The 27,146-nt window shown below is 50.6% G+C and overlaps 1 protein-coding gene across 4 annotated transcripts; it reads left to right on the top strand.

Annotated features, from left to right (window-relative positions):
- Positions 1-33: 33 nt before the first annotated feature.
- On the top strand, positions 34-25,142 carry ISM2 (isthmin 2). Of its 4 annotated transcripts, none has more exons than XM_064658839.1 (7): positions 36-789; positions 5,044-5,184; positions 15,358-15,618; positions 16,111-16,486; positions 17,297-17,437; positions 17,960-18,031; positions 18,494-25,142. In XM_064658839.1, exons 1-7 carry the CDS (start codon positions 652-654, stop codon positions 19,009-19,011), a joined length of 1,647 nt encoding a protein of 548 aa, XP_064514909.1. In that variant the 5' UTR covers positions 36-651; the 3' UTR covers positions 19,012-25,142. The 4 variants fall into 4 exon arrangements, with proteins under 4 accessions (XP_064514913.1, XP_064514909.1, XP_064514908.1 ...); XM_064658838.1 differs by having other exon boundaries at positions 39-789; positions 17,954-18,031; XM_064658843.1 differs by lacking the exon at positions 17,297-17,437 and having other exon boundaries at positions 34-789; positions 17,954-18,031.
- The last annotated feature ends 2,004 nt before the right edge of the window (positions 25,143-27,146 follow it).

Below are 27,146 nucleotides of genomic sequence, written 5' to 3'. Positions count from 1 at the left end.
AGCGCCCGGAGGGAGAAAGGGGAGGTCTGGCAGTGCCGGCAGCCTCCGAGCGGGGCAGGGGCGCGGCGGGGCCGTGCCCGCGGCCGGCAGCCGCGGCGATCGCCCGGGCGGGGCTGGACCGCGCTTCGTGCGAGCAGGAGCCTCTCCCCGGCGAGCGGCCTCCCGCCCGCCCTCCGGTGCCCAGCGTTGCCTGCAGAGCTGCGGCAGCACCGGCGAGTGACTACGCGGGGGGAGGAGAAGAGGAGGAAAAGAAATCGGATTGCCGAAAGGATTAGGAAGCGGGGTGGGGAGGCGAAGCTCTCTCCTCCCGTCCCTCCCCGCACACACTTGTGAGGCTATTCAGAGTTATCCTTCAGCATCAGAGGCGGGCGAGCGCGGGGGAGCCGCGACCGCGAAAGGTGCTCGGCAAACTGCAAGAACGATCAGAGGGAGCGGAGCGGCCCGGGCCGGCGGACCCTGCCTCGGCCCCTGTCTCAGCCCGCGGGGCACCTCACTTCCCGGCTACGGTGTTTTATATATTACTCTTTTTTCTAAGTTTTCCCCTGCTCCTCTCGCTTTCTCGGAGAAGGACAGGATTTGGAGCATTGCGGGCGGGCGTGCTGCCGCACCGCCTGCCCTGGACGTGCGAGGTGGGGAGAGAGGGAGGGAGAGATGCCTCTGATTAGAGGGCAAGTCGTGCTCATCCTCAGTTTCGTCTTCCTGACAACTTTCGTGGCTGTGGTGAGAGGACTGCCCGTGAGGAAACACCGCAGCAACAGCCCGAAGGAGAGGAGCTCCAAGCTGGCGGAGGTAAGGCAGCCTTTGGGGAAGTAGGGAGAGCCGGGAGGGTGCTGAGGCGAGTCCTTCCGCAGTCTCTGCACCCCCTCACGTGCCGGGAAAGCTGAGGAGGCAGCGGGCCACCTGAGCGGTCACCGGGGCTCCCTCGGAGGCGGTTGTGCATCTCGGACGGGAGCAGCATCCAACACGTGTCCCGCGGCCCGGCCGCCCGCACCTCCAAGGAGAGAAGCAGCAGCGGGGAGGAGTGTTTGGGCCCCCCCTCTTACAGGCTGTTTCTTCACCCGTTGAGGGGCAGAGCGCTTTCCCGGCCTGCGGGATTTTCGGGCAGCCTCAAGTCTTCGCACTGCACAGAGGCTGAAGGAAAGGGGCTGCTTTAGGCTTTCTGAAATCGGGGCCGAATGTCGTGACCCGGTGCCCGGGAAGATCCGTTGCCTCCAGCAGCCAACATCCCAGGTGGGAGACAGGGGTTAAATTAACGGGGTTGGTGCCTTGCCAGGAACGCCGAATCTCCTCTACCACAAACATAAGACATGACGGATTTTAGCCACCATCTCACCTCCGCGCCGAGACGCCCCTGGGGCAGGTTCCGGAGCGGCCACGCTCCCCTCTCATCCCGGCAGCCTGCGCCCCGCCGTGTCCCCCGGGGCAGGCGACCTTGGGAGCCTCTCGGCCGGGAGGGAGTATGTCCCGGGTCTGCGCCTTTCGCTCCTTGGAGTGCCGGATCCTGGCCAGCGCTGGCTGCCGAGCGCGGACTGTGCAAGGGAAAACTTAAGCAGACAGTGAGAGACTGGTTAGACTGGGAGACAACTGGTGGGATCTGATGGGGATTACAGGAGGGAAATAGGAAAGAAACAAAAGGAGAGCAGGGAGAAGAGTTTGAATAAGGACAACTGGACGGTTGAAACAAGCTGTTTTCATCTTGAAACTCTTCTCTGAAAAAAAATGGTTCGGGCAGCACAGCTGTGTTTAAAAAGTACTCTTTCAAAGAATGCTACTGCTAAAAGTAGGTGAAAGGAATAATTGAGAAAAGTGTCGATAGGAAGAGGTTGAGCAGGACAGGGTAAGAGCAGCTCAACCCTCACTGGCGATACGCAGCAGTATGGGAAGCAGCAGATTTGATCTGCAACGTCAGTCAGACTGGCAGAGGAGGTGTGAAGTGATGGGAATATACCTTATTCCTTGTTATTGCCGAAACAGAATGCTGATATGTGGAGGAGTTGTACTGGCAGCTCCTGTCAGATGCACTAAACTCCATTCCAGCATGAAATCCAGGGAACAAGTGCGAGGAGCGAATCTGATGCATGGAAAGCCTGGCCAATGGGCAGGAGAGGGCACGGCCTGTGTCCAGCCAGGTACCACTAGTCAAGTCTGGTAATAGTTTTGAGTGGAGCATGGACTGAGCAGATTGAAAGAGGACTGCTGGGAATATGTGCTGTAGGGCTGCTAATAACATGTTGGTGCTCTGCTTTGCTAGTGAAACTTTGAACCTAGACATAGATGGTGCTTCAGTTGCCGGAGGAATGCCAGGCAGAGTGACCTCGGGCTCTGGCTGCAGGAGGAGTAGCCATTTACACTTGAAATCCAGGAAAGTATTGCAGCCCGGGGGGGGGGGGGGCAAGGATAGAGACAAGCTGTATGTTAGGAAGTTATGCATGTGCCTACCATGGGACTCTGCATTGCAGCCTTCAGGCTCCTTTTTATCTGACATCTAAAATATGTGGGAGAGGGGAGCGAGCTGCTGTCAGTCCCAGTTTGTGAATGGTTGTGAATGGGGAGCGTTGTGCGGCCAGCCAAAGATCACACACGGCACTTACACAGCCCGGCCTCTGTCCCCTTTGCTTCTTGCAGAAGTAGAAACATAACAAGAAGTTTATAAGCAAATGTTTGAGGGTGGAGATTAGAAGCAAGGAGGAAGTTGAAAAATTAATTCCTCTGGGAGCGTGTTGGTGCTCCCGTGCATGCCCTGCATCCCTCGGAGTACTGGCTGCACAGTTCTCACGGCAGGGAGAAAGCAGCAGAAGACACATTGGCATGCATCTTCTAGCTGTGTTTTGGGATGAAATCCTCTGTTTCTGGTGCATGTCAGGGAGAATTTAGAGTAGTCATGCACAGCTGTTTGAACTAAAGCAGAGAGCACAAGCACAGCAGTATGGTGGTTAAAAAAAAATACGGAGTGATTTTGGGTCATACACACAGATGGTTCCTGTTGCAGCACTGATATGTCCTGTCTCTATGGCAGCAGGGTAGCCACAGCTCGAGTATTGGTTACACTATGGGTAATGCCCTACAGATGTGGGTAGAATGAAGGGGGCTGTGAGGAGAAAAATAGAAATGACAGAGAAGAGCAGATAGACAATCAAAACCATTAAACAGTTATATAACTTGGACTTATTTTAATTTAACAACTTTCTTTAAAGCAAACATTTTTCATTGGTTTAGAATTGAATGGGAATTGTTATAATCTGTGCTGAGCCTCAGAGTTGCACTTCTATACTAATATAATTTAGAAAAATTAAACCAAGTTTTTCAGTAAATTTTTGAGTTAGAAAGTCTTCTAATTGCAGGAAGGATGGAGGAAACACATGCTTTATTTTTGGGTGATAGCCTTATCAGTATGTCCCAAAGTCCTGTGCCTCAGTCAGGATCCATTACCAAAGGAGCAAGAAAATTTACATTTTCTCAGCTGTGACACTGGGCAGAAAAGCTTTGCCTGAGTTACACTGTTCTCAGCATAAACAAGAGATGTAGCGAGGATATTTGCTATTGCTTCAGTCTGTTTGACTGGAAGTTGAAAAGGCAGAGTGAAGAAGCTGAAAGGCAGTTTTCTTTCCAAACTACGACTTAAATCTAATGAGAGAAGGTACGTGCTTGTTTGGAGGCTTTTTGGTGATGTTTGGGAAGGCAGGTGGGCTCTGAAGCAGCAAGCAGGTGTACAGCAGGGTTTTTAGAAGTGATTTTGCAGATTGGATGCATCATACTTCGATGTGGGCAGAAATGTGGCAGGATGGAGCACTGACCAGCAACTGGCTCTTCAGATTTGGGTAACTGAATAGTCTGAAAAGCTTGTGTCCCTTGTGGAGACAAGGTACAGCTCATCACATCACTTAATGGTTTATTTATTTATGAAGTCAGGAGGTTTAAATGCAAAGTATGTTTTGATAAACTCACTGGATTTCAAAATGTTGGCTTTGAACACTTTTAATAGACGTTTGAATTATTTCCAACTGATACCAGTTGATTGTGGTGCTTTTCTGGTAAATAGAAAACAGCTAGAGTCCTAACATGCTAGAAATGTAAATGTTAGAAATTATTAGATCTGTTTGAACCGACATCACAGCTTCAATAACTGTGCATAGAAATAAAAGTGCTAGTGGGAACAGTAATGGGGGTGTTGGGAGAGAGCATCCCGACAGTGACAGGGTGTGGCAGAGCAAGCCAACAATGTTTCATGGAGGGTCCAAGCTCCCAGTCTAGCTCTGGTGGGCTTGATGTGTGCTCTTCAGTAGGAGGGAACCGCTCTGAGAGAGGGGTCCAAGAGCAACATCAGCAAGCTCCCCAAGGCACCTGGGGTGTTACTGCTGGGCTTGGACAGGGGCAGGGGGCAAATCCAGGCTGGAGCTTCCTGTTGGAGTTCCCCTGGTCTGAGGCTGTGAGCAAAGCAAATATGGCATCTGTGATAAGACATAACAGAAGGCAACAAAAGAAATATCAAGCACAGCATAAAGGCTGAATTGGCTGCAAATCAGTGGGTTTGTGCAGCACCTGATATGACTGGCTCCAGGCCCCTGAGAAATAACAAAACAAGTGGCAACAGTACCTATTATTTACTGGTTAAATCAAGCAGTGAGACTAGCGATGGGAAAATACATACAAAAATGTGGGTCTACACCTGATTAAAAATAATTGGTAGCAGTCTTGATTTAAATTGACCTGCCCTGTGCATAAGGGCAAGTGAGTGCCGAGGAATGCTTAAGAATTAAATGTACAGCAGTCACGTGATGCCTGGCTGGAGATAACAGCAAATGGTGATATGGTGTGGCTGTACTAGATAAAAAAGTGTTAAAGGGAAAGAAATATCATCTAGGCTTGAGTGGAGTTTGTCAGGAGACTGTAAACAGAAGTAGCCCTGCCATTTGGGAGCCCTAACATAGCCTAGACATGTTGGTCTGGGGACACCACTGGGGTGATGAGCTGCACAGGCACAGAGGTCTGTGGGAGCCTGCCGTGTGCCTCCCCCCAGCTCTTGCTCCTTCTTGACTCTTCTAGGGCTGTCTGGCCAAGAAGAGGATCTCACTTTCCCAGAGCCATCTCGCCCTGCTGTGGATGTCCAGCTTGTGTTGTCACCTGGGTCCGCCCTGTGTGGAGCATCTTGTTGCGCTGCCGCCTCGTCAGGAGGGCCCAGCTGGGGTAGGAGTGGGCGGCCGGGTCGGTGCTGGCTGCCTGCACAGCCAGATCCTCACCGCCACCGCGGGCTGTGTCAGTAGCAGAGTCATTTTGCCTGCGGATGTGCTTTTTACCTTTTCATTTCTTCAGCAATTAAGCGTTCTTGTCCCTGGCTTTGTCCTTGGCGGAGGTCGGATTTGTGGGTACAAAACGTTCACTGAAGCATCCTTCCGCTCTGAAAGGGGCTCTTTGTGTGCAGGGAGGTACTTCCCCCTTTGTAGCAAATTTCCTTTTGAGAAGTGCCAAATTATCTTAGTCAACACAGTTGAAAACCCTCCCGCCCTGGGGCTGAGACAGCAGCAGAAACAAAGGGGAGCCGGGTGTAGGGAAGCTGCCCAACAAGCGGGCTTCTTCCCTTTTCACTGCACAAATAGGTCTGCTGCATTCCCATTGTTACAATCAAAGGGGTTCCTGTAAAAGGCACATGTAAGGGGAAGAGATGAGGCATAAATCGCTCCACAGGGCATTGCCCGGCACTCTCTCTGGGTTCACAAAAGTGTCCAGCTCATGCAAACCTTCTCCTCATCCTGCTTCCAACCATGATACCTCCAAGCCAGGTGGGGTGATGGAGGGAGTGTGCTAGAGTTAATTCCTACTTTCTTCTTGTCAGTGTCCTATGGATAGGGAGTGCAAACCAGGGATCATCTGTTTTCTGTAGTAGCAATAAATATTCTTCCACTCAGAATAATCCCCGAAACAAGAAGCCCTGATGCTTCCCATAGGGAAGCCTGAGGACAGTCTGAGCTATGGACAGGCCAGCAAGGTGTCCCATGCTGTCCAGCTCCTTCAAAGCAAATGTTGTCAGCCATAGGCTCAGGTTTTGTATAAAATACTGGAGCAAGGAAGAGATTGTGGCATGTTTCGATGTTAAATTATTTTTGTTTCAGACAGAAGCTTGCAAAATAGTGGTGCAAGGAGTTTGGGTTTGGTTTTTTGCTGGTTTTTTTTGGTAGAATGTTTTGCAAGGAACCTTCATTGAGCAGTCAGATGCTTTTACGTGGCCAGCTGTAAAAGTCAGCCTGCAGAGGATTGCTTCCAAACAGTCCCGTTTCTGCATGTTCCTTCTGTGTATTAACTCCTGAGGGTTGTCTGAGAAGCTGTTTGAATGTACTTTCATCTCTGTACTCATGAGATGAAGACACCAAGAAGATGGTGACCTGCCTGCCTCTCAGTCATGAGTGGCCCTTGGCGTAAAGGGCACCGATGCCTCCTGGGCTTCAGGTTGGTTTCGTCTCCAGGGCAAGGATACAGCTTCAAAGGGAACAAAATGCAGTATATTGCTGCCTTTTGCTGTCTCCTGGCACCACTGGATGGGCACAAGGTAGAGACCTGGCTGCAGATGACCAGGAAATGCTCACGCATGGAGGGAAGAGGTGGCGAGGTTTGGGTTTATCTTGGATTAGGAGCTGATGGTTGGCCTGGTCTGTCAGGGTCTTATCTAGCACTCAGGACTTGGGGTGCAAGGCAGGTCTGGGAACATGTCCCAAACCAAGAGAGCCACCATCATGTAGGGTGCAGTTGGAGTCTGGCACATGGCAAGGGTACAGTGCCCTTCAGATGAGCTGTCTTCTAGCCCAGCCTTGGCAGCCTGAGTCTAGGGGCGAGCAAGCCAGTCTCAACTCTTTCCCAGCAGCTGAGCCCCCAGGCTCCTGAGACGGCAGTATTTGCTGGATGGCCTAGAGGTGCTGCAAGAGGTGCTCCACCAGTGGAGAATTGACACCTCTTTGCCTCCCTGGGATGTCCTCTCTTCCCCACCACTTTGGCACACTTTCCCGCTGCCCTCCCTGCCCTCCCCTTCACCTCCAGCCATTCCCACAGCAGCCAAAATCCCCAGGGATGCCAGCTGTGCCATGCTGTGCTGTGCAACGCAGCACCTCGGACAAGACAAGGTGTTGTACAAATGTCTTCACATAGGCTGTTCCCCCCAACAGTTTCCCCTCTTGAGACATTGATTTTTAAGGAGCAGGCAGCCTTACCATGTAATAAAACTACAAAGATGCCCCTTAGGGGAGCATCTGGTTCTCTTCTGGGAAGTATCTGCAGAGTGGCCCTCATGCCTCCAGCAGAGGAGATGTGTGGATGTCTCAGAGTCCACTTGGCTTCTGCATCCAGGATTACAGCTTGAGTACTGTGTGTCTGTAACCACCGTGGGGACTGGTCTTGGGGTTACCTCTAGGAAGTAACTGGCCAAAGGGAAGAGGAGGGGTCAACTGGGGGCTAAGATGCTGGAGAAGTGGGGCTTCCCATCTGGATATGCCCTAACTTTCCTCTGACTTTGGATTTGCCTCTGAAGCCTTGCAAACCTCAGGCTTCTGTCTGATGGGAGGGAAAAAAAAAAGAATTATTTTTGGTGAAGCACTTAAGAAGTAAGAGAGGCTGTCCTGGAAAATCTTATGAACAAGTGAGTTATGAACACCACAGATTGGAGCTAGAGGAAGGTACCCCAAGTCCCTTTCTCCACCCCACACTGATGTGCAGGAGTCATTAAAGCCTGCCACTGGGCTGGGGAGGGGAGCTGAGCTCATCTACAGGCTGGGGAGCTGCAGCCAAGCACCTGGAGCAGAGGCTGCTGGCTGTGAGTCATCCTAGGTTTGTCCCTTAAGGAATAGAGATGCAGCATCCCTGCCTGGATCCCCTCCTGTGCAGGGCATGGAGATGCTCCAAGTCTAGCTCAGGTGTCCATTTTGTCTGTTGTTGAAGGGATCCCCGATGGATTTCTATTTGGCTGGTTGGCTGTATTCCCTGCCACACTGCTTGCATGGAGGGGCAGCCTCTGCACCCTGTGTGGGACAAGGGGAGTAGGTGCCCCCTTAGTTCCCTCTTGCCCTGTGTCCCCCCACACCACCACCCCTTTTATCAGGCAGGAGGAGGCTGGCATTGGTTCCATCAGTTTCTACACTTGCTTTGCTATGTTTCGGGGGATTTTGCTTTTGCAATTTTGCCCAGTCTGCAGCAGGGAAGGGAGCAGCAGCTGGAGCAGAGGGTTACGGTGTGCAGGCTAACAAATGCGGATCATTAGCTGGAACAAGTTAATGGTTACTGAAGCACATGGAGTTTAGAGCTGGAACAAGTTAACAGCAGCTCAGTCTGATGCATTAGGAGCTTATGCGTATTACAGCTCAACTATGTTAACAGAAAACATGTGCCCTAGCAGGAGCATTTGCCAGAGAGTACCAGAGGATACGGATGTGTGTCTGTTCACCTCTCTGGGGGACCTCTATGTGCAGTCTCTGTGGGGGCCCAGCTCCCATACCCATGGCTGTGCTGCATCTGAGCAGCTCCCAATTGGCCTGGCTGCAGCAGAAGTTCCAGGATACGGTCTCAGGTTAAGGGTCTTCAGGTAAGGGTGCCTTGCCACTGGCTGGTGTCCTTGCAGCAGGCACTACCTGTCAAGAACAGGCCCTTGGGACCTCTGCACTTGGACAGTCTCCTGGTGCAAGGACAACCCCATGTGCTGTGCTGTGATATGTCAGTGGTGCCAACCATATACCCCAGTTTCCCCTCAAGGACTGTGTGGTTCATCCATGTGGAAGGCAGGGCAGTCCCTCCTCAGGGGCAGGGACCTTTCCTGTGGTGAACCTTTCCGAGAGCCTTCTCCAAGTAGGACATGGGAGACCCACATCTATTCCTGGCCTTGCCACAGGCTACCCGAGAGACCTCGGGCCAGACATTTTCTTTGTCTGCAAAATGGAAATTTTACAGCATTTGTCTCAGTGTTAAAGAAGGAGAAGATATTTATGGTAGTGTGACACTGAGAAGGGCAACAGCTAGACATGGCAAGGTGAAAAGCCACCAGGCTCCTACTTTTCCTCATTGTGTCACAAGTGATCTGGGGAGTGAGGATGCCATTGGCAAGTTACTCATCAGCACATCCACAGGAGAGCTGACTGCAGTGAGAGAAGCTGGGCTGTGCCAGTGGGATGCATGGTGAGGAGCAGTGTCAGTAGCCTGGACAACCTCCCCATTTTTGGTCTTACACAGTCACCTATGCTGTGTCCCTGCCCCTCATGGCGCTGCATGTTGCTGCTTCTCCATGCTGTAGTGTCTTCTGCTCCAGGGCTGGCTCTGCCTCAGGGCAACTGAGTCACCGACCTTGGAAAGAGTTTTGAGATTACTGTTGTTGCAATTGTGGGACATGAAAATAAATGTGAGACATGAGTAAGCCTTTGATGCTGCCTCCTGCAGCTTCCTACTCAAGACAATTGGGATGGAGCTAGTTAGAGAAGGAAGTGATACCATATGATCTAAAGTATTTTGATAACTGCGTGAAAATTATAATCATGAGGTTGTAATAATTATCTGCACAGCCTACAGTGTGCTGCCAGCTCCTGCTGGCCTGTCATAAACAGGATCTGCCCACGCAAGCGTGATAACCAAGTGCTTTGTCTGTTCCATGAGCACTTGTAGAACTCCCCCAAAACCTAAATGGAGTCTTTACTTAAAAGAAAAAAGGCAACAAACCAACAAAAAACCAACCAAACAAATGGAACCATAAAAAATACCGCCTAAAACCAGCACCCAAGTGTGAGTTGATTCTGAGGTGGACCAGAGAGTACAGCAGGTACATGGTTCTGCTCTTTACTTGGGCCCCAGCCCCTTTGCAGGTGGGATTGTAACCCAGGGCACAGGAAGAGGGAGGCAAATGGAGGTATTCACTTCTTTAAATTACCTCTGACAGATCTTCCAGAGCTCAGCCGTCAAAACCCTGAGTGATAGCTCCTGCTAAGCCACCTGCCTGTAAGTCTAAATGTGTTGTGTCCGATGACTGGGATTGTGGCTCAGAAGGTCTTACAGACAGTAACAGGAACTGGGTGGCATCTTCACCTTCCCTGATATCTCCTAGGTACCCACCCAGCTTTTGACACCTCTAGAAGCTTTGGCAAGGCTCTGGGAAATCCGTTAAGTGGGTGATGAGCTGATGGGTAGCAGAGGTCACTTGCCTGATGTTTGTCCCGTGGATTTTCCATCTGGCTGAAAGACTGCCAGTTGACAGGTTGTGTGCTGGCGGATGGGTTATGAGCCAGGAGGATCAAACTACAGCCCTCAGGAGGCTGTGGTGGTTTCAGCTGGCTGGGCTGAAAAAGCCCTTTCTTTGAGCAGTATCTCATAAGGAGAGAGCGTGCACTATGGGACGGAGGCGTCATAATGTACTGAATTTGTTCCTGGTGATTACCCTGCTGTTCAACCTTCCTTTATTTTCAAGAGACAACAGTGTTACTTGTAAACACTAGAAAAACCTCCCCTTTCTCCCAACTCTATCAGCAAAAATTGTCATGAGCTTTTCTGCAAACTACAGCTCGAGCTAACCCCAGAAATACTGGGCTTCCTTCTAAAGCAACCATCTTCCCTCTACTTCCATAGCTTTATAGTATAGCTTTATAGTAAAATCCTGCTTTGGAGTTGTTTCTGCCCAGTTTCAGTCCAAAGATAATTTTTTCTTTTTCCAGATCTTTGCAGCTTATTTAGGTGAATATAGAAAGAAAAGTTCTATGGTAAAAAAAAAAAAAAAATTGTACTTGGCTAATTCATAAGTGGGCAAGTTTGTAACAGGCTGCAGCACAGATTTTAAAATGTTGAAGAGAGCTTGGGGAAAGAGTAGGAAGGTCTATTCAGGAAAAGATCAATAGTTCTTCTGGTAGTTTCTTGTTTCAGTACACCATGGTAAAACTGTTCAAAGGAAACCTAACACAAGCAGTAATGATTAAGCAACAAAAGCCCCCATTCCTTATAATTATAGCCCAGTGTGATACCGGCCTTTAGCAAATACGTCATTTTCTTCACTGCAGTGTTAACAAGCCCAAACCACAGCCTGAATGTTGCCTCTGATCTGACTGCCGTGTGCACAGGTTTCTTTGGTTCAAGTTGAGTGAGTTTATGTACTTGATAATTGGCTTGGGATGGGTGTGGGTGGAAGCTGCATCTTCTGAGCTTGTCCTATGCTGGTGACTCGCTTGCTCCACTGACTGCTGATGCACAAGCTCCAGCAGTGCTTCACTCCCAGGAGAGTTCTCTCAAATGTACTTGGAGGGGCAGCTTTGCTCAGCAGTGTGTGTAGTTACAAAGAGCACTGCCGGTGGGTGCACTGGCAACTTGCAGCGCCTACAGTGATGCTGACGAACTTGCTGGAGGGACAAGTACCTGTGGTTGTGGTGGCATGCACCACAGGTAGTGTGGCCCCTGGTTGCCAAAGTACAGTACAGCGCAGGGACTAGTCTGTTGATGTTTTCAGGTTGTAGGATCTGAGATGTCACATCTCTAGTAATTTTTATGTAGCAGCTGCAGCACATGAACATTGGTAATTTGCTTTTTTAACCCATGTTTAGTTCAAAGCCTTAGAGAAGTTTATAGCAAAATCGCAGATTTTAAGAGCAGATGAAAATATTAGAGCCTTGAATTTCTTCCCTAGTACAGATGTGGTACTCATGTTGAGCCTAGTGATGTGGGTTTGACAGTCTCCACAAGAGAAATTGTCACTTTTCTTAGGTTGTTCCTGTGGTTAATCACCTATGGCACTAAAAGCATGAGACTTATTCCTCAGTTAAATTTGTCTGGCTTTGACTTGAGCACGTTGCTTCCTATTATGTGTTTCTGTTCTGGATTATAGAGTCTCTGGTGCCTGATGGATTATTCTCTTAAAGAACTGGAAAACCAAGTCATTGCTTCCTTTTTTTTAACATGACGAGCAAATTAAATTGTACAGATCTTTCACTGGAAAAGTCTTTCCATCCCTTGTAACAGTTTTGTGGCTGCTCTCTTCACCACCTCCAGATTTTCGAGCAATTTTAATAGAGATGTATGGGCTAGAAATGGGAAAATGTCAGCCTTTGGTCTCTAGAGCAGTGATGTGTGGCCTTTTTCCACACACCTTGTTGCCTGTGTTATGTACAAAGTAGGCATGACACTGGAGTGAATTTCTAATGAGTTCCTTCCCCTTCCAAACATCTTTTCTAAGCTTGTGCCCCAAGGTGTTTAGGTGATCAGTCCTACATGTGGGAGAGCCTGGACTATATGGGAAGAGCTCCTGGGCTGGTAGGTAGGAGGGTGTGATCCTGCTTATATTCTGCTGTCAAAACATGGTCTTCAGGAATGGAAAGCCCATGTTCTTTCCCGAGTACTGTCCCAGAGTTTCTCTCAGGTCCTGCCCTGGGAAGCCTTATTCCCAGCAAAGCAGGATATGCCAAGTGTATGCAGGAGTATCTGTGGCAATTCCTTTTTTGACTTTTTCTTTTGCTTGGTGCTGCCTAGTTGCAGGAGAAGGCTGGAGCTCAGCTGTGAGGCATTGATGGCTTTCCAGCACTGTGCTCTGCTTCTTTGGGATGGTGGCAAGTGTTCTTCCCTTGGCTGCTCCAAGGGAAGGTGAAAGGAGAAGGGAGCTGTTGATGACCAGCTGGGCGATGGTTTGCAGACTTTCTCCTGTGCTCTGTGGAGAGTGGGGGAGTAGAATGTTAACTCTGGACAAGCAAAGTCTTCTCTTCCTTTAGCTGATGCACTGCAGTGGCCTAGCTCCAGGCTTGTTTGCTTTATCCAGCTGCTCCTTGGACAGAGTAGAGGAGAGAATGGATGTCATGCAGCAGGAGCACAAACCTCGAGGGCAGCTGCTAGTTTGGCTGTCAGGAGCCCCTTGATGACATGGAGAGGACACATCTGATGCCATGGATGCTCTGACCTGGAGAGAGCACTGGGCTTTTAAGAGCTTGTTAAATCCATGGCTTGACTGGCTGGGGCAGGGCACTGAGCAGAACCTTACTCAGGAGGGGCATCTGATGCAGGGACAAATTTTAACCCAGCAAAGCTTCAGAGCAATGCAGATGTCAACAGGAGGGAAGTGTTGGGTGGTACAGTGCAATGACCATTGCTGAAGGGCTCTGGGCCATCCAGGGCAGGCACTCTCAGTGTCCTTGTGCCTCGGGAGTATTTGGGCACTGAGGGAGCTCTGTTCACCCTGCAGCACGCTCACAGCCAGTTCCCCTGGAGCAGTTTTACATTTTCCCTGTGGGAACAGTACTCTGAATTTCTTGAGCTTGTTTGGGCGTAAAATCTGAATTAGGCACTGAGTGTAAATTTGGAGACTTGGAGTCTGTTCCTGGCTGGCTTGGTCTGATGTCCTTGGGTGAGCTCGGATCTTGTTGCTAGAGGAGACCTCACTTTCCATGTGTATTAAATTTGGGTTGTCTGTGAAATGAGCTTACCCAGCCCAATAAACTCATTGCAAATTAGGCAGGAACGTCAGGCTGGCAGGGCTGTTGTCAGTCTCTAGTGCAGGGGTTGTGTTGGGCATGTGCAGCTGGCAGCAAACCCAGCACTGTCAGGCAGTGTCATGCAGCCAGCACTAGGACACGGCCAGGTTTGCCTGCTCAGCCCCCCTTACTGTTTATGTTCCACTTGGGCTCTGCCTTGCTCCCTGCCGAGGAGACCCTGGGTGTGACAGGAGACCTAGCAAGGGGCTAAGGCACTGGGAGATGGGCTGAGACAGAGCCAGACATCCTTCCCATGCGCCCTTCTCAAAACCATTGTGGTTTCGGATGGGGACAGAGGGAGCTGGGAGGGGAAGATGTAGGCAGAGTCATCTGTCTGTGCTCATGGTTGCTACCAGCAGTGCCACAGGAGCCTTCCTAGCCAGGGAGAGGGAGCAAGCTCCAAATGCTCTCACCAGGCAGCGCAGGCACTCTCTTCCCTGCAGCCCTCTCTCCTCCGGGCCCATCTGGCGAAGTCTGTCACCGGCCCTTCTCTGCCTTCAGCCTGCTCTGGGCAGCAGCCAAGGGACCAGCGGCATCCCTGCTGCTCTTTTCCCTCCCCCGGGAATGGAGGGATCACGGGCTTTGATGTACGGGCACAGGGCTGGGGACAGGCTGTGTGCACTCATGAGAGTCTGGCCAGGCTCCAGCTGCCTTTGAAGTGCTCCAGTGATCAGGATGAAAGGAAGGGGAGTCCTTCCCCAAACCATCTGGCTCTAATTGCAGGTAGAAATGCCTCTCTGCGTCCCCCCCTCCGCCCCGTGGGGAGGGGGCACTCCGCACTCTTCTTCGTTAATCCCGCGGCTCTCAACTTGGCTGGCGTGAAGGGTGAGAGCTTGGGAACAAAAGAGGGTTTCAGATGGGCAGCCAGCAATAGGCATCCTCTGGCGGAGATGCTGGGGGTTCGGGCACCTCTGCCCGTGCCACAGAGGGGTTTGCCAGTCGTTCCCATCTCTGGTTTCTCAAGCACACTGGAGCCTGCTGGCCCTTTGGCTCACACTCTTTCGTGCCAGTGTGCACCGAGTGCAGGGACGAGGAATGTGGGAACTCGGTGTGAGCCCAGTTATTTGGCAGCACGCGCTGGCCGCCTCCCTGCCCCCTCTCCCCCCCCTCCCCCCGGCTGACTGGTGCTGCCTGTGGGGCAAGGCTCCCTGCCCGCTATCCCTGCTCCTCCTGGGACGAGGCTGCTGTGAAATGCCACGTGCCACTGAAGTGGCAGCAGCAGTTAGAGCCATTGGCAGCACTGGCAAGTGAGTTTTGTTGACTTGTTCAGCTGGGCATCTTCCCTTTCTCAAGGACCTGGAGGTAGCTGGGTTATATCTACCAGCAGTTTCTTTCCCTCCTTGTGGTAGCCTTTGGCAGCATGTGAAATCTCAATTAAACCTGTGTTGCTTGAAGTTGTCTGTCTTAATACTAACACCACAGAACAATTTATTTTGATGAGGTTTTCCCCTTGTCATAAAGCCCTTGTTATAAACTTTTTATATAAATATATAAAATTATTAAACATGAGCTCTGGTAACTCGGTGACCAGAAACAGCCCATGGTGTGACCATCTCCAGGGACCAAGCAATGGCCAAAAAGGGAGAGCAAGAAGTGGAAAGCCAGGCAAAATGGGCAATGAGACAGCAGAGGGGTGCAGAGAGGGTGGTTGTGGGTATGGGAGGCACCAGCCTGAATAGACCTGTAGGTTCAGGTGCAGCAGGGCTGAGTCCTAGCACAGCAGAGGACACTGGGTATTAATTTGATTGATTAACATGTTAACTGCTACCCTGATGCTGCAGATGGGGTGGAAGAACCGTTTGGTGCAGCAGACCAGACTCCCCTTTGCTGGGCAGCAGTTTCCTCCCTGCCCTGCACTGCCAGCCTAAAGAGATGTTTTCACTACCTCTTCCCTCTCCAGGTCTCTGCCTCATCCAACCCTCGTTCGGCAGGGGATGAGGAGCTGCCACCATCAGGCAAGGCACGGGGGCTGAGGCGGAGCGGGCAGGCTGGCCCACGGCGGCACAGGCGTCGGGGGGTGGCTCAGCAGGCTGCCAGGAGCCCAGCAGTGCCCCAGCCCAGCAGTGCTGGCCAGGAGGAGAGCCTGCCCTTCATGCTGAACCTGCAGAGCTTGCCGGGGCTGGCCAATGTGGACCTGAGTGCCCAGAACCCCAACATTCAGGTGGGGAGTGGGTCTAGGAGGGCCATGGGGGGGATGTGGGTGAGTGCTGCATGTGCTCTCCAGCCTCATTTGGTTCCCTAAGAGGAAAGATCTTGTGAATGGGGTCTGTGTGGCTTCTGCCATCTGTCTTCTTGGTAACTGCCAGCTGCAGCTAGCTGGCATGGAGAAGCTCCTTGCCATAGGAATTTGCTCACACTCTTTTCCCTGCCCCCCCCCGCTCCTCTCCACAGAGCAGGAGCAAACACTCCTACGTAGGTGACCTCTCAATTTCTGAGGGTGGTGTTTGCCCCTGTGGGTGACCACCAGCCCCCCTGTGCCTCCCACACTGTCCGTGCTCAGTCTCTCTGGATGAGGCGAGACCACTTGTGCTCCTCATGGTCCTGCAGCCCAAGGTGTCTCTGGCGTCTCGGGTTGGGAACCAGTGCATGGTCTGGTAGGTCTGTCCCAGGGCTGTGCCCTGGCTCACTGCCTTGCCTCATGTCTGCCTTAAAGGTGACCATTGAAGTGGTGGATGATCCTCAGGCCGAGATGGAGATGGACTTGTTGAAGGAGACAAGAAATGACTGGTCTCTGACATCCTCTGAGTGGTTGTCCCACAAGGACCTGTTCTGGCCCCTCTTCTGGGAATACACTGACCCTGCTGAGGGGGAGGAGGAGGAGGAGGAAGAGGAGGAAGAAGAGGAAGAAGAGGAGGAAGAGGATGACAACCTGGATGTAGGGGACAGGGAGGAAGAAGAAGAGGATGAGGAGGAAGATTACACAGCAGAGTATGAGGAGGAAGAGTCCATGCTCAGTGGAGTGGGAGGTAATTGGGACCAGCGATGGCCTGGGCAGAAGAACTGGATCTTTAAGGAAAAATATAATTACGGTGAGTTCTCTTGGTATGCACAGCTGCCCTGCAGACCTGCACTGCCCTCCCCTGCCTTGCCTGGCCCACAGCCCTGCAGCAGGGATCATAGCACGCTGGTGCTCAGCTCCTACTTAAAAAATAAGCAAGCATGCCAAGGAGCAAGGCCAGTACTCAGCTGTGGCTGCCAGCAGTCAGACATGCTAGAGTCCCAGTGGGAATTGCCCTTGCATGTAATCAGATGGAGCATGGACTCTAGCAAAGGCATGCTCAGATGAGAAAAACATTGTAAATGTTTAATGATAAGTGCTGCTGCCATGGACTCAGATCCCTGCAGTGACACCAGTGCCAGAAGCCTTTGCCTCAGATGTCGGCATTCCCCCAGGAGAGGAGCTGCAGAGGGCTCCATGGCAAGTACTGGTGAGCAGACAGGCCATGGCACCACAGCAGCTCCCTCTTGCAGCTTCTTGACCATGACCCTGAAACCAGTCAACCTTTGCTAGTACCTCATGCTTCAGCATCATGGCCAGTGCATTGGCCAAGTTCAGTGAGGAAGGGGATGGACAGCGATGCCTGTTTGGGTTGGTATGACTGGGAGCAAAGCTGTGAGAATGAGAGCTTTTGCTCAGGAGATGCTTCCCTGGGGTTGGCAGTGAGGACAAGGTTGACCCTTGGCATCACATGACTGGGTACTTCTGTGTGCCCCAGGCAGCACTGTCCCTGTACAGGGATGGTGCAGATCTGAGGGAGGTCCCAGGTGGCTGCTGGCTCCCCTTCTGCTAAGACTTTGCTGAGGTTCACCACTCTCTGCCTCTTCCCTGCCTTGCACAGACTATGAAGATGAGGATGAGTGGAGCCTGTGGTCCCCTTGCAGCACTACCTGTGGCAGTGGGAACCAGAAGAGGACCCGGTCCTGTGGTTATGCCTGCACAGCAACGGAGTCGAGGACCTGTGACCTGCCACACTGCCCTGGTGAGCCCTTGGCCATACCAGTGCTTGGGTACTGTCTGACCCCGATGTGGGCTGGTCCCCCAGTGCTGCAGGCAGTGCTCATGCTTCAAGAACTAGTTATGTTTAGTGTGATCAGAGCTAATGACCATGGGGCTTTGTTTCCACAAAGAGGCTATGATTGGGCTTCATGGCTCCCTAAGCAGTTGTGTAGTACCCAAGGGTGGTAGGAGCTGGGGTCCGGCTTGATGTGTGACTTCTTGCACCTCTCACACTGGGAGCTTGAAATTTTCTCCTGAGGCATATTGAGAGCCGGCTCTATCCAATGGTATTTACATAACTCACAGCTTCGGGCAGGTGTGTCCATCCAGTCTTGCTGCTGGCCCTTGCTTCCAAAGGCAGAGCTATGTCACCAAAGAAGTGGCAGGAGAGGGGCTAGAAAATGGATGGTGTCTGGTGCACATACAGAGGGAAAAATCCCGCCACTTGTCCTGGTGTTCAGCCTGGCTCTTTGTTTTGTTTTTTTTTTTATTTCTCAAGGTGCAGAAGGGGAAATGGTCTTCCCCACAGAAGAGACACCTTTCAGAAGTGACAACACCACAGAACTGTTCAACTCAGGTCAGCCTCTGCTTCTGCCTTGCACTAGCTTCAGCTATGACTGGGGGGTCATAGCTGGCTGGTGGGGAGGGCTCTGCCAAGGGCTCCCACGTCTGGTGTCCAGCCTAAGTCACCCCAAACCACTACCATGTGCAGGCATCAGTGGTCATGCTGGTAAACCCAGTTGCTCCCACAACCCTGGTACAACACAGTCCTGCTTTACGGTTCAGTGGCTGAGGCCAGCCTGCTGTGTGCCCTCTCCTGTGGGGGAATGCTGCCAGCCTGGCCCCAGCACAAAACCCCTTCCCTCTGTCACTGCCTTGGGGAGGGAGCCTGGCTCCAGCTCATCCCAAGAGCCTGACTGCTCCTGCCTGGTGGTTGCAGGCTCCACTGGTGGTATTGGCAAGGTGGCAGAAAAATGGCAACTGGGTAAAGTGGGGTGCAGACTGTGCATGCCCTCACCTTTCTGTACCTTCCCCCCAGAGGTAGACAGCTGTGAGAAGTGGCTGAACTGCAAGAGTGACTTCCTCACCAAGTACCTGAGCAAAGTGCTGACAGACCTGCCCAGCTGCCCCTGCTCCTACCCACTGGAGGCTGTCTACAGTGCCGTCAACCTGCGGGATGAGCAGCAGGGCAAGAGCTTCCGATGGCGGGATGCCAGTGGCCCCAAGGAGCGCCTGGACATCTACAAGCCCACAGCACGCTTCTGCCTGCGCTCCATGCTCTCCCTGGACAGCACCACCCTGGCTGCCCAGCACTGCTGCTATGACGAGCACACCCGCCTCATCACCCGCGGTAAGGGGGCTGGCGTCCCCAACCTCATCAGCACCGAGTTCTCCCCGGAGCTGCACTACAAAGTGGACATGCTGCCCTGGATCCTTTGCAAGGGTGACTGGAGCCGGTATCACGCTGTCCGGCCCCCCAACAATGGGCAACAGTGTGCTGACAACCCCACTGAGGAGGAGTACCTCTCCCAGCTGCAGGAGGCCAAGGAGTACTAGCCACAGCCACTCTCAAAGGAGCCACTGGCTTGCACCCCTGCGCAGCCTGGCGAGCCCCGGCCCTGCTCATGGGCTCCTCGGTGGTGCCAAGCAAAGCGGGGAGGATGCACCATCTGTCTCAACCCCTCAGAGGGGTGCCTCAGCCCCCCTCAGATTTCCGAGGGTGCCGGAGTTATCTTAGTGCAATCCCTGCCATGCCACCCAGGGCAGTCCTGCAATCCAGGGCTCCTGGGCTGGCACATGGGGAAACAGTAAGTGCTGGGAGGTGTAAATGGAACAAGGGGCTGCTCCTGCCCGCTTTTGTTCTCTACGACCTTTCAATGCAACCTGAAAGCTGAGCACAGGGTGAAGCAGGCACAGCTCCTGCTGGCTTCATGCCTTGTCTGAGGAGCTGGTGAGGCACGGCTGCCTGCTCTTGCCTGTGCACCTGCCCTGGCACACACTGGACTATATCTGAAACTGGGGTAGGTCCTCTAGAGAGCACACGGCTGTCCCAACCATGCATACAGAGCAGGGTTTGCATGCTCCTCAGGTTTGTGCATGCACAGTTGGGAAGGAGCAGAGAAAGGCTTAGCAGGGTCCATAGGCTGAGGGTGGGTGTGGGGCAGGAGGAGACTGGTTGCCTGGGCTCCCTTGGAAGATTGCCTTGCCACCAGGGTTTTGGTCGCCAAAGCTAGACATGGGTGGGCCTTAGAGGAGGTCATCACAGGGGATGCACCACCTCTGTGCATTTCAGCCCCTCTGCCTTGGTGCTTGGGGGAGCAGGGTGGTAGCCCCTGTGCAAGTCCCAGCACTAGCCCACTGTCAGGCCTTGGTGCCCTGGCAGCCCCCAGAGGATCTCAGTGCTCAGGAGCACCTGTGACACAGCCCAGAAGGAAGTCCTGTGTTTCCCACTCACAGGCCTGCCAGAGACAGGAGACACCTTGGCCACTGCTCATGCCATTGCTGGCAAGGAGCAAAAAGCACCGAGTCAAGTTCTCCATGGGAAGAGGAACAAGTCAGGTGCCACTGGGAGCATCCAGCATTGGCCCTCTCTGGTCTGCTGCTGGACACGGGCCCTGCTCCATGCTGTCTCTGCCCAGGTGCCCAGCAGGAGACAGCCAGGGAAAGCGACTCATGGGCACGCCCTGCGCCTCTCAGGCTCGCTGCCAGGCCAGGCTCACAAGTGTGGCTCCAAAGGAGGAACACACACATGCTAATAATGTCAATACCTGGTGTCCACAGATCACGAATCATGATGTTTTCTGTTGGCACTTTGGTCTTGCCTGGGTTTTATTCAGTTTTTCCCAGGTCCGTGGCAGTGTGTCCCAGCATATTTTGTGAGCTTTTCTGCAAAGAAACTAGGCTGAGCACCTTTATCCCTGGACATTCAGTTGTTGAACCTGGCAGAAACTTTACAGCTTTCATTTGGAAAATTTTATGCATCAGAGGAAATAAAAGAGCAAGTCAAGCACACATAAAGACGAATGGAGTCATTTCTAGACTAGAAGTTTCACCTGAGGCTGTTAGCTACTCGATGTGTTTCTGCAGGACACTGTTGGACCAAAAAAATATCTGTCTGGTTGCAGAGGTCCTTGGCTGACCATCCTGTGCTATGTCTGTCCTTGCAGGAGTTTTCTCCAGCATCAGTGAATATCCATGATGTGAAAGCAATCTGGGGAGTCTTTCTGGGAGCGTCTTTATATATGTTGAATGTATGTTGATCCTTTTGCCTTGGTTACTGGTAGAATATTGCATCTTGGGTCATCAGTAGCTAAGACTTCCTAGCTGGTGAAACAAAACTATTAATGAAGTTATCACTGAATTCTTCTTATTTAACTGTTATTCCACACTTGTATCCCTAGACTCTGGCTGTGGGTTCTATCAAAACATAGGCAGGCATCATCCATTTCCCAACAGGTATGCAGTCTGAGATGAGCAGTGTTATGTAAGTAGTAAGAAGGAAGGCAACCAAATAAGCATGATGAAGACCTAGACCCTGGAAAATTTTCTGATCATTACATGTTCCTAGTCAAAATGGTCATTTGCTCACTAGTTTCTGCTAAAGAGGTAGATCATAAAGAGGTGGTAAAGAGGGGGTGGCAGTGGTCTGGTAGGTTGATTCTGGGAGCCTGGGATGTGTTCAGGGAACCTCGTAAAGAGACACAGAGGCTTTTGTATGGGAAGCAAACAAACTGACCGGGCAAGGCCATGGAAGGATGAGCTTGTTATCTTCCGTCATTCAGCACAGCATCTTCATATTTCCTCTCCCATACCATATGTCATTATTAACATCATCAGACTCTCAGAGGAGCTTATTTACCATCACTGCTGACTTCTTTAAAACAACCTCCTGTTTAATGTGCCTAGTGTTCCGTATTGGACCCACACATGGAAGCAGGAGCCTGCAAACTGCCTTTCTTGAAGGAGACTTGCAAAAGCTCAGCCAATTTGTTTGTTAGACTGGCTACTCTCTAAGGAAATGCTCTTACAATAAGGACTGTTATTCAGGCTTTGCACCCTCCTCCTCTTTATACTGGCTATGTCAACCAGTCTAGTTCTGTAATAACTGGAGTTCCTGTCCAAGGGCAAGTTGAAAAATTCCTTGCATTGACAGCCCCTCACTCCCCGCTCCCCCACAAAAGCTAGTTGAGAACCAAGTAGCTATTCTGCTTCGCTGCCTCTATGGTTTAGACAATATAGGCATGAACTGGAGCATGAGAAACAAGAAGCAGTGTTGTTCCTCATACAAGCACCTTACACACCGGGAGGCTTTGCAGAGCACTTTGAGAAAAGCAGACATTAAGCAAGCGTTTATTTTTATATCCCATCAAAGATTCTGTCCAGCTCACTGCCATTTAAGTGATGAGTCTCTAAGGTTTTATTCCTTAGGTTTATTGTGGTTTTTTTATATATAATATATATAAAATGTCTTTTATTCCTACAAAATTTCATAGAGAATAATTCTTTATTCTGATGCTGCAATAAAGCACTTCATATATATATATATATACATATATATATATTTATATGTCATGCTGATGTCATTCAGTTGGGACTGGAGCATATGTTGCTATTAATTTTGGTTGAGAGGGATGACACTGTGTTGAACATTACATGTCTTGGGTTCCCAGTCCTAGTTGGCTTTGATTCCTTTCCTTAGGATTTATATTTGGTGATGTCTGGCTGCAAAAATCATAGGTAACAAAGACTATCTGGAGCCCACCACCACAGCCATGGTGTGGTGGGGGAAAACAGTTTTCCCCCTGAAGTTATAAAATGGTAAATCCCCAGGGGGTGGTGACCCTTGAGGTTTGAACCAATGAGCGCTTCTGCAAAATATAAACATATCACACTTAGACCGGAAAAGAAAGTAGTTGTAGTTGTTGTTGTTGAAGTAGTCATGTTGTAGAGCCACGAGGAGAAGAGGCAGGAGCCCGGCTGCGGGGCTACAGGGACTTGGAACAGTTTAAGCTGGGCTAAGTACCTGTAGCTATGACCTGGGGGATGTTTCTCCACCGTGAGCAGCAGAAGTGGCAGCAAGAACAGCACTGACTGAGGGAAGGTGGCAGAGAGCCAACAGATAAGAACTGAAGAAGCAGCAGAAACAGCACGTAGCCAAGGAAGAGAGACATAGAGTTGTCTGAAGGAAAGAGAGCCAGCAGCAGAGAGAGCAGAACTAAGCTCTACAGAGAGAAAGTTTGGGTAAGAACTGAACCAAAACCCCAAACTCCTTTTGTGACCTCTCCTAAGCGGAGAGGATGGACTCCTACTGAATGAAGTCCTAAGATGCAGCATGCACTGCAGAGAGGAGCTGAAAAGCTCAGGCGTCCTGGAAAGCTAGACTGGGATGGCCAAAGGAATGCAGAGGAGGGCCTCGCCCTCCCGCTGTTGCTGCTAAGCTAGCAGCCTGATGACAGAGCACGGGAGCTTTGCAAGGGGGCTTGAATCCCCTGAAGATAGGGATCGTCACGAAGACCCCTGCGCTTCGTGATATGACGTAGTGAAGTGACCTTTGTCCCGGTGAACACAACCTACAGAAGAGAAGACCCTCGCTTGGAGTCGAGTGGCCAAGAGGGCTTGGATACCCCCTCATGTGTACTGGCAGAGATCCAGCTACAGCTTCTGCATGAGAGAAGAGAGCCTGCTGCCCTAGAGACTGCTGCTCTGAGAGTGGAAAGGATCTCTTCCTTCTTCCCTCCTGGACTTTTATTTGGAAGGCAGAAGAGATTTGATCCACTGTAAATACTGTTTTGTCATGGTAGAGATAGTTCAGATTGTATATAATGTATTGTAGTATTTATTTTGTACAGTCATTGTAATATATTCCCTTCCCCCCATTTTGAGTCTTGTATGGTGTCTGGAAAACCCATATCACACTGGGTTGAGATGTGGGAGGGGGGCTAGAACTAGGGAATTGGATTTTGGGGCTCTCAAACCATGACACATAGGATATGTGAAGTTCTGCTTAGAGGGAAGGAAGCCTTCTACAAGACCATCAGGGTCAGTGCTGAGAAGCAAATGCATTGCCTGGGCCCCAGGTTTTATTCCATGGTGAGCTTGGCCAGAGCTGGGTACTGGCTGATGTTACACCAGCACACTGCTTTAAGCAGGTATTGAGCATGGAAGCAGGGGGAAAATAAAACCCAGCACCATCCCAGCTGGAAAACTGGTTTGGCAAACCACCTCCAGAGCCAACAGCTAATTATAACGGGGGGGTTGCAAAGCTTTCCAGGGATTGCAACTCTTTGTTGTCTTTAATTTGCTGCGTAAATCATGACGACTTCCAAGATCTTGCTGTTTCCAGCTGTTTTCTCTCTTTCTCAGTTGCTCCTTTTGCTTTTTGCTGTCTGCACACCTGTCAAGGGTTATCTGCTGCTCCATCACGGGACTCTGCTCTGCTGCTGCCTGGCACGATTGCTGGCCCCTGCGTGGGGGGAGCAGACAAGTCCTCTCAGTGAAGGATACTCTGAGCTTCGCACGGGTCTTCTGCAACATCTAAAACATCGTTGCATGGAGCCCAAGCTGCTCAGAGGAAATCACTCTTTCCCTGGAGGGGCAGTCAGCAGTTACATGCCTAACATGCCTTTATCCTCTGCAACAAGGTCCTTGCTGTGCTGGATGCTACAAAACTCCTGGGCTATAGAAATCCCACAGACAGAGAATGGAAGCAGGAAGAATTCCTGCACTAAGCAGGTGCTGAAGACCTGGAGATGTCACTTGAAATCACAGAGTGAGTCTGTGGCAGAGTCTCAAGCTGCACTTTTGCCCACTGCATTGAACACAAAACTTTCTGACCAGCATCACTACTGGTCATCATTGTCTTAGTCTGCCAGCCTGGACTGGAGCTTGGTGTGGCTCAGCTGCACCAGTTCCCTGGCGTCTGACTTGAAGATGAGTTTCTCTGCACACACAAGGGGCCATGCCCAGATTTTGCTGGGGCACAGGTGGGGTGAGTTGAGCCCATCTCTCAGGGATGAATGTGAGATTTCATTACAGCAACAGAGATTCCATTACTTGTCTGCTCTTTTTCAGGGCTCCGGCTCCAGTAATCTGGTTCTTGGAAAGCACACAGGAAGCCCAACTGGGCCCAGAAGGAGCTGCTTTGGAATGAGAGGGCAGAGGATGATAATGCAAGGAGAGTTTGGCCAAAGCCTGTGCAGCAGACCTGAACTCCAAGGCCTGGCCTTAACCTAGGCAAGAGCAAAGTGTGATTGTGATGGTCTGTGGACCTTGAATTAAAACTGAAGTTCTAGAGAAGAAACAAACATTTCAGACACCCCTGTTCTAGTCTGTGAAGGGACACCCCACTGTGTGGCTACATTAGCCTTCTGGGCTGGGTGTGCTGATGGCACGCAGCTGCCAACTTCTCTGAAGCAGGAGAAGATTAAAAGGAAAAAAACCCCACACTTGCTGCAATTTTTCAGGTGGCCACACTTTTCCACTTGGTCAAGATAATTTTTGCCCCTAAACTTGTCTTCCAGTGATGATGTAATTTTTTTTTTACTTTTAAGTTACCAATTATATTATCTGTACTGAAATGTACTGGACTCATTACATCTTTATTAGGCCCTCCCTTATTTACTAATAAAAATATTATATAAAGTGTTACCTAAAATCTAAATAAAGGCCAGGTACTCTGCCAAAGAAAATTTTGAAGTTGACTCGGTATGAGTTGTGCTTGATGTAGCCATGATATAGGTGTGTTGGTTGTTACTTTTTCACTGATTAGTCAGGTATTTTATAGGTTACTGACTGCATTTGTATTTTTTTCATAAATCAATGTTACAGATTGATCTAGTTCTCTTGGCCCTCACCTCTTTCACTTTCTTTCTCCCTCCCTCTCTCCCTTCCTCTTCCCAGTCCCACTCCTCATTGAATTCTGAAAGACTGTTCAACTTTTCCGAGTTTCTTAGGATACTGTGTCAGGCCCTGTAATACTGGAAACACCCAACTATTTTCACTTTTGCTTTAAAAAACCATGTTATTTAAGTTCTTCCCATTTTGCCATTGAAGTAGAGTTGGGATGTTTGTTTCAAAGCAGTTTTAATTGTTGCTTAGGCTGGGGGCTTTCAGTCTGATTTGTAGCCTAATTTTCCCCATAGATGTTTCACACATATAAATGATCAAAATATATGAGGAAGGGCCAAGTCATAGCACAGCTCCATCTAAACCCACATCCAGTTTCTGGCAGCAGTCAATAGTGAGTGACTAGGAAGGAAAAGAGAAGGATAAGCACACTATTTCCCTGAAGCACTTTCCTTGTTTGGCAGCAGCTGGTGGCTAAAAGGGTTTCTGAGCTAAATGAGGAGGTTGTTCTGTTTAATAGCCCTTGATTGTTTTATTCTTGCAAGACTTTTTCTGCTCCTGTTCTGAATTCATGTAAACTTTTAGTGGTACCAAATCACCAGTTGCAAGAAATTCCAAAATTCATTGAATGTGTCCAGAGACCCCTTTAGTTTCTTGTTTGATGGTTGCTCCTTATTCATCTCCTCTATGTGCCTCATAAAGGCATAGCCAGTGAGCATCCACCTCTGACCTGTCATCACTGTGAAAAATTCATGCTTTTATCTCTGTTTTCTGGGTTTTTTGACTGTTGTTTTCTTTAATTCACAAGACTTTCCATCTTATCCTGTGTCAGTTCAGATTCTTAAAGAGCCTTTGGGCCGGAGTATACTGGACCTTGCTTTTCTCTCTCATCTTATACACACCCCTCCCTTCTCCAAATAGCTGAAGGGCTGCAAACTGTGTCAGGCTCTCCTGACACTTCCAAGTAAAGCAGAGGTCCGGGGTTTCTCATTAGCATCGTAGAGCTGCACCAGATGTCAGCTGTAGCCGAAGGAGTGTGTCTCTTTGCTGGCAGCAGGCAGGTGTCGTGCAGGGACCTTCACTAGCATGATTTGAGGCTCAGATCTCCTTTGCAAAGGAAACGAGTGAAGTGGTGTAAGGCCCTGATTACCACTGCTGTGCCTGATAGAGCTGGCATGTCCTGGCACGCTCTGTGCAGGAGTGCACAGCCTGCCCTTTTAGCACAGGCTTTCCTTTGCCAGCGGGTGAGTCCAAGAGGTTCACATGTGAACAGGAGCCAAGGCATGGCCACATTACACAGCCTGTTCTGCTGCTGTGGAGATGGTGATTTCCAGCCCGCAGAGCAGGGAGCCAGCTGGGGCAGTACCAGCATAACTCAGGGCAGTCAGCTTTGCTGGAAGAACCCTCAGATGGCTTCCAAGCAAAGCCCTGAATCCATGAGCCCCATGAATGTGGGTTGCTGGCTGAGGCCAAAGCGTGTCTTATTAGAGTAGCAGCAGGATGCCCAAAGTAAACCCTGCTTGTGATGAAAGGAAGGCAATTAAAATTCCACTTCAGTTGCCTTCCTGTCCCACTTCCTAACCTTCCAGCAGCAGGTGATTAGCAGGGCTTGCCTTCTGCTGCCCTGGCCCAGCTGTGCCAGCAGACCCTGCAGCAGGCTAGCGCTGCTCCAACAGCACAGCTGCCTAAGCACAGCCAGGACATTGTGATTCGGCTGTCAGGTTTGCCTCAAGTTAACTTAGAATGAGCTCATTTTTCCAGTTTTCAAATAATTTTGCTCTTTTCCTACCAAAGTTTTTGGCTGTGAACTCCCTTGCTAGCCTTGCTGTTTAAGGTTTCCCATGTTT

This window comes from Pseudopipra pipra, chromosome 6 (assembly GCF_036250125.1).
Source record: "Pseudopipra pipra isolate bDixPip1 chromosome 6, bDixPip1.hap1, whole genome shotgun sequence".
NCBI lineage: Eukaryota > Metazoa > Chordata > Aves > Passeriformes > Pipridae > Pseudopipra > Pseudopipra pipra.
This window is presented reverse-complemented; position numbering and strand designations above follow the sequence as displayed.

Bases quoted from the DNA above. Each gene is read 5' to 3' on its own strand.
- ISM2 (XM_064658838.1), top strand. From the start codon at position 652: ATGCCTCTGATTAGAGGGCAAGTCGTGCTCATCCTCAGTTTCGTCTTC. The intron at 790-5,043 runs GTAAGGCAGCCT...TGACTCTTCTAG, and splicing joins GGAGCTCCAAGCTGGCGGAG to GGCTGTCTGGCCAAGAAGAG. The intron at 15,619-16,110 runs GTGGGGAGTGGG...TCTGCCTTAAAG, and splicing joins CCCAGAACCCCAACATTCAG to GTGACCATTGAAGTGGTGGA.